This window comes from Diabrotica undecimpunctata, chromosome 1 (genome assembly GCF_040954645.1).
Source record: "Diabrotica undecimpunctata isolate CICGRU chromosome 1, icDiaUnde3, whole genome shotgun sequence".
Taxonomy (NCBI): Eukaryota; Metazoa; Arthropoda; class Insecta; order Coleoptera; family Chrysomelidae; genus Diabrotica; species Diabrotica undecimpunctata.
In genome coordinates, this window is record NC_092803.1 from 87,152,029 (window position 1) to 87,163,364 (window position 11,336).

The 11,336-nt window shown below is 36.2% G+C and overlaps 1 protein-coding gene across 1 annotated transcript; it reads left to right on the forward strand.

Moving 5' to 3' along the window:
• The first annotated feature begins 6,539 nt into the window (after window positions 1-6,539).
• On the forward strand, window positions 6,540-7,160 carry LOC140432970 (uncharacterized). Its single transcript, XM_072521112.1, has one exon. The coding sequence runs from the start codon at window positions 6,540-6,542 to the stop codon at window positions 7,158-7,160; it is 621 nt and encodes a 206-aa protein (XP_072377213.1).
• The last annotated feature ends 4,176 nt before the right edge of the window (window positions 7,161-11,336 follow it).

Genomic DNA, 11,336 nt, shown 5'->3' on the forward strand with positions numbered 1-11,336 from the left:
ATGTAGCAGATAATTGGTGTCAAAATTCGTTTGATCATGTCTTGTCTGATACTACTTGGTCCTTTCAATGTAGATTTATTTATATTAGAAATAAAAGACATATTTATTAGTATTATTTATTCAGTTAAATCATTTACAACTTTAATTTTATAATAATATACATATTCTCTTATAGCTTGACCTAACAAAGTATCTGATGGAGAAATTTCGCAAAACGCAGTTAAAGCTTCCAACGGTCCATATAAACTAGTATCTGTATAAAAATTCTGCTTCATAAAGTCTATAACATTTCTATAATATTCATGAAAATTTAAATTTTCCAACATGGATATGCGATGAGACAGTACACTGTGATGTACTTGTAGAATTTACGTAACATCATTTACATCTAGAATCTAGATAGTATTCCACACCATGCTTTTCAATAACAAGGAACCTGTTTGAATCATACATCAATTGTCTAATCTTGCAGTATTCTCCACACTGAAACTCGATAGGATCATACTCATCGGCATAAGTCGGTAGATCTGCTTGGAAAAAATCGTTCATCTTTTGTGTACACAGTTTAATTATTTCACTCCACTCAAATTTATCTAAACTAATTCTTCGAAACTTGGTGTTGACACAGAATAATGGATGTTGTAAAATGTCTAGCTGGAGATAGACCAACTTTAAGTATGCAATTTTCGAGTGGAAAGGAAGCTTCTAACAAGTAATATACTTCATTTTTGGCTGCTTCTTCAAATTTTGCCAATACTCAATCTAATTCGGCGCCAGGACTAGGCGGTTGACTATCTTCGTCGTAGTCAAATTCTATACTAAATTCACTGCTATCATCATCATCGAAATTAACAGGTTAACTGTCGTAACCGCTATCTTGAGAGCTCATCTTCTTGTTTCGAACACCGTTGACGAAGTGGATGTAAACTGATCGTCGTAGTTTGTCTTAAATTTATACTTTTGTCATCCCCCACTCCTTGCGGTTAAGTTTTGGCCTTTTCAAAAAAATGTATGTCTACGCGGCGAATCGAAATATAGATCCTCAAACTATATTCGATTTATCTATCCAACTGTTGTGTTTGCTATCCATTCCTAACTATTTCACATACATCTTATTGCCTTTTCGTTTGAGTACTTTTTCGACCAGGTATATGTCAGGGCTTGATGTTTTCTGCAATTCTTCTTCGTAAAAACCGCCGTTAATCGGTGCACCTTGCACGTCTTCGAGCAAATACGTTATAGGATTTGTTATCTTAACTTGTGCAATTTTAAATAATTCAGTAGTCCAATTGGGTGTGTAGGCTTTTTCGAAGAAATGTTTTGCCTTTGATACACGTACAATGTCGCCAACTTTAAACTTTCGTGAACCGGCAATCTTGAGTATAACTCTTGTTTAAAATGGCTTTTTCCTTGGATTTGTTAACCTGAGACGATTTGTATCCTGTTTTACTGTGTTTTGTATTGTTGTATTCCTCGGTAATTATGGGTAGAGCATCTAACCATTTGTACGATCCATGTAAACTGAAATACTTGTACAACTTTGCTTTCAACGTTCTAATGACTCTTTTACAAATGGCAGCTTTTTTGATCGTGTGGGTGCTGTAATGATTAATTTCCTTTTTTTTTCAATAAATTTTGAAATTTTCTGTTGTAAAATTCGGTTCCCTGATCAGATTGTACGTTTTTTGGGACTCGTCGAGTATGAGCGAAAATATCCGAAAATGCCCGAGTAATTTCCTCACCAGTCTTTGTTTTTAGAGGACGTGTCCACACAAATTTTGAAAAACAATCAATTACAACTAGTATTAGTTTGTAGTTTTTATTTTGGTGTGTATAAGGATGCATTTCAGACAAATCCATTTGCTACAAGTCATCGATTCCTTTGATTATTGTTCGACGACGAGGATAGTTTTTTCGTGCTGGTTTATGCAACTCATACACCACCTCTTTCTTTTCTTTAGACATTATTTTAACGTACCTTCCACTACCTTAAGATGTTTGTCTATATCCCATGAATGAACGCTATCTACTATGCTTTTTAATGATTGTTCCACTTGTTTTATTCTCTGTTCCATCTTTATATCGTACATCGTATGCTTTGCAACTGTTTCTGCAGCAGATTTTAGATTGTTCTCCATATCCTTTTTCAGTGTATTCAAATCATCTTTGATTATTTTTTTTTTAATTTTTGCTCGAGAAGTGGAACTGTAGTTTTATGAAGCTCCTTTCTCACATCGTTTAATCCGATTGCTAAATCCTGTATGTCATTAGTTTTTTGCTGCAGTTTGTGCTCGAGAAGTGGAACTGTAGTTTTATGAAGCTCTTTTCTCACATCGTTTAGTCCGATTGCTACATCCTGTATATCATTAGTTTTTTACTGCAATATCACACATGTGTTTGAATTAATGGATAGTGCAGGTTACGTAACTCATTGATTTGATCATCAACCTATTTTTTCGTAGCAGCATCACCATTGTCTGATGGATCCTTGACATCGCAAATTTTAACATTTTCGGCATTAATATTTCCGTCAGAAGTATGTGGAAATGTAACTCGTGCCACCTTTTGGGCGTTACTACTACTGTAACGAGAGTGATGACCGAATTTGTCGACACTCATAGTGGAAATGATGTCGTCATTCCCCAGTTACTCTATTATATTAGCTTCTTTTAGTTCATTGATGATGGCTACGATTTCGTTGTCGAGAGATGTGTTGCCGGCATCTTTTGAAGCCACCAATAGTTTAAGACGTTCAACTAACTCATTTGGATCATCCCAATAAATATACTCCATGGGTGCAGTGTTGTATGTTAAACGAGTCATCCAATCCCGTTGCTTTGGCCGTAGATGACGATGATCGTGTTGTTGTTGTTTTCGTTCTGTGTTCGAGTTTCATTGCTGCATCAGATGGCTTGAATAGAGGCTTAATAATAGAATGGTATTTTTCTCTGCTGGAACCTTTAAGACGTCCTAAGGTATCCAGATGGATCTCTGTGTTTTTCAACAGTGTTTTATACTTTGGAAATCCTCATCATTATACTGTTCGGGGTTGGCATAAAATAAAAGTTGATATAGACCTGGCGTATCACCTAACCTACGTTCTTCTAAATCACGTTCTCGAATTATTATTATGTCTCCATTGCGTTTGTCAAAGTTTATTCGACGTTTTCCCAATATCCAACCACTAATAGTATCGTAAAATGGACCATAGTTTTTATAAATTTTATCGTCTTTTATCAAATATTCTTTTATGTACTTGTGACTTATTGGAGGATATTGATTGATATATTTGTCTGTGGCATCCATCGGAATCTCGTTAGAGATTGGTTCTTGAATAATGTTTTCATCGGGTATCGCTAGATCGGGTGCATCAAGAAATACATCATCATCATCACCAGCATTCTCCTCCTCCTCCTTTTTCACTTCTTCTTTTTTAACTTGATCAAACTTGTTAGTGATAGTATGATGTAACGTTTTTGATGATTGTGCAATATCCTTGAGAGGTTTCGAGAGTGGTTTAAACAGTTTATTTAGGGACTCATCTTGTTCTGTTCGGCCTAATTTCAATGCCAAATATTTTTTGCGAATTGACCTAGCCAATTCGGCGACTTTCTTCTTGCGAAGGACAATGGCAACCATATCATCTGACATTTTGTTGACGACTAAACAATTACCTTACAATTTTACATATTTATCAAATCCTTTGCGATATCGACCATTGTTGAGAGCAAAATCTTTCATAATTACCAAAGTACCATACCTATCTCGCCAACATTCTGAACACATTTTTTAAAATTCATCAAATGACATGTCTGGCGATACGTGTTCATCAAATATATGCTTTAAATTTATCTCGTCTTGCTTAAATAATACAATCATATTACAATTGTCTCTAATTAGCTGCTTCGGTATTTTTGAATATGTTTGACATAAGTAAGCGGCATCGATATCTTTATGCCGACACATGGAATAATACTCGCGAATCTTTTGTTGACCATCACACGCAACATCGTCAAATAAAAACACAGAGTGAGGTTTAGCTTCGCTGGGACTAATAATTTCTTCGTTGTCTTTAAATGGGTAATATCCTACACCTTTAACTTGCGCTATTACATCTTGCAGTAGTTGGTATTTCGGTTGAAAGAGGGATTTCGAATAAACATAGACATTTTTGAACTTGGCGCCATTCGAATTGAATAGAAGAGATAGCATGACATTCGTTTTTCCGCACCCACTTGGACCGCAAATAATGGCTCTGAATGAATTCGGTAGCAATTTACCATGTTTACTGTTGGTTGTTTTCTGGACAATGTCCAGATTATCAATTGGTAGCGTCTGTTCTTGCTGAACGACCTTCATCGTGTGGCAAGTGTAGTTCATAAGTACGGTAATATATATTTTAGATGTCACCACTTGCATGACATCAGTCCAATGTTGGTCGTCGAAGGAGGAGGTCTCGTGAACTCTCTAATTAATAAACTGCCAATTGAACTAAATATTCCTGGTTATCAGTATTGTGGACCTGGAACAAAACTAAAAAAACGTCTTGCACGTGGAGATCCAGAAATTAATCCATTAGACGCAGTTTGTAGACGACACGATATCGCTTATTTGCAGCATTCATCTCTCGAAGAACGTCACAAGGCCGATAAAGAATTGGAAGATAGAGCTTGGGAGCGCTTCAAGTCGAAAGACGCTAGCTTTGGTGAAAAAAGTGCTGCATTACTTGTAACCGGCGAAATGAAAACGAAAAGAAAGTTGGGAATGGGATGCTCTCGTCGTCGTGGAAGACGGGGACGTTACTCTTTTAATCGAGATGTTGTCTCAAAAATTGCGAAGTCCATGAAAAGAGGAGCATCGTTAACAGACACTGTTTTGACGGCTGTACGAATAGCAAGATCCATAATCAAAAGACTTGGTAGTCGTAAAGAAGTTGATGTTCCACGAGTGCTACCACTAAAATCCGGAGGTTTTCTACCCCTCATACCTCTATTTGCAGGCCTTTCCGCTGTGGAGGAGGATATACGCCATAACAGGGCAATGGAACACATCGGGTCGGGTTTGTACCTATGTAAGAAACCGAGAGGTGGATTCGGCTTGTATTTGAAAAAAAACTTCCAATAAAGCTACCCAATCCGCTATATGATGTAGAGATTGCACATTATACCAAAATACTAAAAATACCACATTTTCGAGGAGTCTTCATGAATGACGCTCTGCCGAGAGGCGGTCCTCGACAACGAGAATGTGCAATAGTAAACTTGGATGTGTCCACACATAACGGAACACATTGGGTAGCATACAGAAAGATAAACAACAACGTAGAGTATTTCGATTCATTTGGTAATTTGAAGCCGACCAAACAACTTGTTAAATATCTAGGTGCACATACTAAAATTTCCTATAATAACCATCAGTATCAAACCTACAATCAAATCATTTGTGGGCATTTATTCTTAAAGTTTTTATATAATGGATAAAGGCATGGAACTGCTTATGGTTTATGTGTTTTTCAAAAAATGTTTTGAAGAATTCAGTGAAGAAGAACTAAAACTAATATCGCTAGATTATATGATACGAACTGTACGACCTTCAGAATTGTTAAAAATATGGCATAAATTGCCTGGAAAATATCGAGGAGAATTTAACCTGCAGATACTACTTCCCTGCTTCGTACATTACAACAGACCCGATTGGAGGACTCACTGGGATGGATCACCTGATTCTCAAGCATCATGTCATTTGTGTAGACTAGCTTTAGAACAAATAAAAATATGTAAATAAAAATTGTTGTTGTTTTTCCAATATATACCTAGGATTCTATTGACTTGAATCAGTCATCATGTCGCAGTTGCTGAGAGTAAATAGCACCAATTACATATTCTCGTTTCAACCTCCCACACCGATCGTATTGGATCCGAAAAAAGATTATGAAATAGCCCTTCGATTTTTCCATTCCTACAACAATATACCAAACATTGAAAATTGCAAGTTTAATTACTACGATGGCAATAACCGATTGCAACATTTTGATATCCCCGATGGATGTTATGAAATTGTCGATATCGAGGAATACATACAAAAGAAATTGGGTGATGACAATGCGTCGGACACGATATTTAGTCTAAAACCCAACCACAATACGTTGCAGTGTCAAATTTTTAGCAAATATAGAATTTCATTTAAGCAGCATGATAGTCTTGGTACGATCTTGGGGTTTTCTCCTGCACTACCAAATCCTGGATACGCAATTGACGAAACTCCACACAATTTGTTGTATTTACCTGTTGTGCCACAGCGTGAAATTACCAATATCACTGTGTTGGCTGTCGATCAAGAAGGACGACCTGTGAACTTTAGAGGAGAAGATAGCACCTTGGTGTTGGAACTTAGATCGAGAAGCAGATGGGACTAATAATAGGACAATCTATTGCTCAAAGAACGCCATTAGTTGAGCAACCGTCTAAGCGTCAACATCTTACGTTCGCAAACAAATTGTTTTTACAAACGCTTGGTTTTAAACTGAAAAAATGACTACAATGTATGGAAAACGAGCACGTTCAAACAACACCATAATGCCTCCAATATTTGACATTTATCGTAAGCCGGTATTTGATGAGTCGATTCGAAAGGCTGAATATCGAACATATGCACCATTCATTAAATCATTCAATTGCAATGATATTGTAGAATTTAGCATCAATCAAGTCGACTCGTTCTGTGCAATGAGCGAAAGCTTGTTATGCATTAAAGGATCGCTCGCAATAAACGGAACTGGCGAAGTCAAACTAGCAAATAATGTGGGTGCTTTTCTTTTCGATTCGTGTACGTACAGCGAAGGCGCAAGGGAGATGGAAACAGTGCGGGATCCTGGTATCGTAAGTGCTGTACGTGCCATGACATGTTACACTCAAGAAGATTCCAATTATATGGTTATGGCAGGCTGGTATTACCCTAAGGATCCCATTCTACATGCTGCAGTTCATTCATTCAACATACAGATACCTCTCAAGCATATATTCAACATTTTCAATGATTATCCAATGATTACGTGTTGCCGTCAAACAATAAGACTAGTTCGAGCTCGAAACGACAACGATTGCATAATTGTCAAAGAAAAAAACTCCAGGTCATGTTATCAAGCACATATTTCCCAATGATGATATTAAATTGGAACTTACATGAAGTGGGAATTACATGAATTACCTGCCCTTACCAAAGGAGCTAGACGTGAAATTTGGGCCGTTAAAACTAGCATATCAGTTGAAAGACCACGTTATGTCATTGTTTTCTTTCAAACCAACAAACGTGACAAGAATTCAGCTGATCCCATTTTATTTGACAATGTCGATATGCAAAGTATCAGATTATCTTTAAATGGAGAATATTGGCCAAACGAGAGAATGCAGTTGGATTTTAGCAAAACTGACTACAATGAGGCCTATTTCAATTATACTGAATTCTATCCTAGCTACATACATTCCCAACAAAAGCGTCCTCTGCTCGATTTCTCAGCTTTCAAGAATCACGCATTGTTCGTCATCGATTGTTCAAAACAAGAAGAAAGCATGAAAGCATCCACTGTTGACGTAAAACTCGATATTGAAGCGAATAATGGTTTTCCCGAAAATACCAAAGTCTACTGCATTATAATTCACGATTGCGTAATGGAGTACTTCCCTCTCACCGAAATTGTAAAAAGTCTAAATTAGATGCATACAGTGTCAGTAGTACACGAGCAGTCATCATGAGAGTAGCATTCGTAGATATTCAGGGATTCGTTGTGGACGGGTGGTTTGTTCCCAAAGAACTTACCATTGAAATTGGCATGAAACGAAGCCATTACGTATATCTGCCACAGAAACTATTCAATGCGCTAAGTAAAGATGATAAGAAGACTGTATCATACGTAGAGAAAAAGCTGCTTGGAATTCGATACTCTGATGGAGAAGTTGAACTATCCAAAATAAATTAAATACTAGAAACCAAGTTGTTGTATGCAGCTGACTGTATCTACGTTAGAGGGGAACAAAAAGCAGAATATTTGGATCAGAAACGCCACTTTTGGAGTTTTTCCGCTTATTATTGATGTTTGCAAATTTGATGGTACGCCTCGTGCTACTGGAAACGTTGGTTCTACTCCAAACCCATGCCATGCCACTGGATTATTTTCATGCACCGAAAGAACTGTGGATCGTCTACGTCACTGGTTTACCTATACCATAATACCATTGTAATTTGTATATGTATAAATAAATATATTGGAGATTAAACGCTTGTTTTTTTATTTAAAACATCTTTATTGATCGAGTCTTATATTACATGAAGATGCAAATTTTCTCTGTACAATTTCAAAAATAATTTTTAAAATTAGGATAAATACAGATGCTAATATTACACAGGACATTGCAAAGACATTGTCTATTTCACTTTTCATATACTCGCTGGTGTTGTTGCTGCTGACACCCATGGTGTTGTTGCTGACAAACATGGTGTTGGTTGAATAAGTCTTAATGAATATGTAGCTGGTGGCAGTTTTCTACAGGCGTAAATCCAGGTGTCTTGCTGCTGCTGCTGTAGATTCAACTCTTCGGGTTTCCACGTGTTGTTGTTGTCAAAATGCAGATTATCTAATTGTCTTTTAATTTGTTTTATATCCTTATATGATTTAATGTCTTTCTTTAACTCATCAAGTTTTCTTTAAAACTCGATTAGTCTATGTATGTACTCGATGGGATTCATATTACTACTGAATATGTCCTATGTAGAATGTCACGTTTTATTTCAAGCGACGTTTTGCGTTGACTGACACATAACTGTCACGTCCTGCATCGAATGTCACGTCATTTACGCGACATGTCACGTTCTGCGTCGAATGTCACATAACTGTCACGTCCTGCGTCGAATGTCACGTCATTTCACGCGACATTTCACGTTCTGCGTCGAATGTCACGTCCTAGGTCGAATGTCACGTGACATTTCACGTTCTGCGTCGACTGTCACGTTCTCTTAGGTACTGTACGGAAAAGAAGAAGAAGAATGTTTATATTGATCGTTGACATGGCTTCTGTGTCACAAACGCTTTTATTTGACACTCCATACGTCAAAATCAGGTCAATAGCAACGAAGATACGTTTTAGCGCCCATTTGGCAATGCGGCCATCTTTGTTTTTTATCTCAACGTATTCCCCGTCTCCTCCCCGTTCTAACGAGCCCTCGTACGTCACGATCGGACCAATAGAAACGAAAATACCTAATAATGCCATTTCGGCATGCTCCGATGCGCACGGCACATACTGCGTTCAACCCCATTTTTCATCCCCTTTCCAACGAGCCCTCGTACGTAATCCTACGTTAAGCCGTTTGGCACTTACGACCGGGGGTTGCGCTCAAAGACCCCTACCTTATCTACTACGGACCTGCTCGCGCACATCGTAGTTTAAACCCTACAAGTGTGCGACTGCGTCACGATTCAACGCGCTCGAACTGAACGCGATCCATAGATAAAATTACACCTATATTGGTAACAGGGATAGCCAAGGTCAAATCACGTTTGGATTTCGCTCCCATTCGTTTGGTGGCGCTGCTAATCTCGTTCCTGCGCGGAGGGAGTATGCTGTGGTCAATTCAAAGTTGAGTTTATGCAAATAAAGCGCCATATTTGTATTTGTTTTATTTCTTATAATTTATTTTATAATTTAAATTTTTTTTATATAAATAGTGCAAAAAGGTACAATTTTAGAGGATTTTTCATTATGGCATCGAACACATTATATGGAATACCAATGGAAAAACGAAGAAATGAACAAAGAAGAAGATGTGTTCCAGATTGCATGGATACTACTAGCAAGCATTACCGTTTTCCAAGTCCACGAAATTATATGGATATATTTGATAAATGGGTGAGTGCTGTTAAGAGCCCTAAATTGTAAATTTATGCGACTAAAATTGTAGTAAAATGCCTTTTGCAGAATTAGGCTTTTATTCACATAAAACTTGACATAAGAATGACAAAACAATTATTTAAATACTGAGCTGTTGTTTTCACAACATTAAGAAAACTGTACTCGGTTCGCTATTCCCAGTCCGAACTGTCTAGTGAATTTTAGTAATTATTTTTTTGCGAAGTTAGTTACTTTTTGACAGACTAAAAGTGGCTGGAAATTACTATACAACCAAGCACACGTACTCACAGCCAATATTATTAGTAAACAATCTAAATGTTAAATAAAATAGAACTTTGCGAATTACCGACAATCAATATTTATTTATCTGCACCATATAATAAATAGTTATGTTAAATTATAACAACTAAAATATATTTTTTAAATACATACTATAATATACTTATACCCAAAATTTGATGGGTTTGGTATACACTTCCACTATTTAGAATAATTCTTCTTTTTTTGAAGAAAGAAGTCTGCAATGGTAGGATACTTGAGCTATTAATACTGAGAAGTAGGAATTGTTGTGTTGTAGGTTTCCGACAATGAATCTGTCAAAATATGCCCGATCTAAGCGAATGGAGTATAAGTTATACTACACTTGGCTTGTATTATTAATATTTTTTGTAACACATATAACATTTATTGTAACATTTTTATAAATAAAGGCTTTATTCTATATTTTATTCTTTAATTTTTTTAATCACTTTGACATTTTAATGTAATGGAAAATATAGTCTCAACATAACAAGAAAACCCAAAAAGTATACGAAAAATATTTATTATCGTATATGATAAGGATTTTTCTTGTTATTTTAGTATTCTATCGATTTTCCTTTGCTTTAAAATGAGTTCACAATCCTAGGCAATATTACTTAACTTTTGAATTTAGTGCCATGTATATATAGTTACGCTCCCGGTCGCTAGGTGATGCGCCAATCATTGTTTTATTCGTTAACACGGAAGTTTCAATGCTAGGTGGTAGTGTGCTATGACGCGATCCATCGACAGAGGGTTGCTTACGCTGAGATGAACAGATCATAGATAAAATTACACCTAAATTATACTATTACACTTGGCTTGTATTATTAATATTTCTTGTAACACATATAACATTTCTTGTAACATTTTTATAAATAAAGGCTTTATTCTTTATATTTTCTTTAATTTTTTTAATCACTTTGACATTTGTCTGTCCGACAATGTAATGGCAAATAAATATAGTATCAACATAACAAGAAAACCCAAAAAGTGTACGAAAAATATTTATTATCGTATATGATAAGGATTTTTCTTGTTATTTTAGGATTATATCGATTTTCCTTTACTTTAAAATGAGTTCACAATCCTGTGCAATATTACTAAACTTTTGAATTTAGCGCCATGTAT

Coding starts and splice junctions, on each gene's coding strand:
- LOC140432970 (XM_072521112.1), top strand. CDS start 6,540: ATGTATGGAAAACGAGCACGTTCAAACAACACCATAATGCCTCCAATA.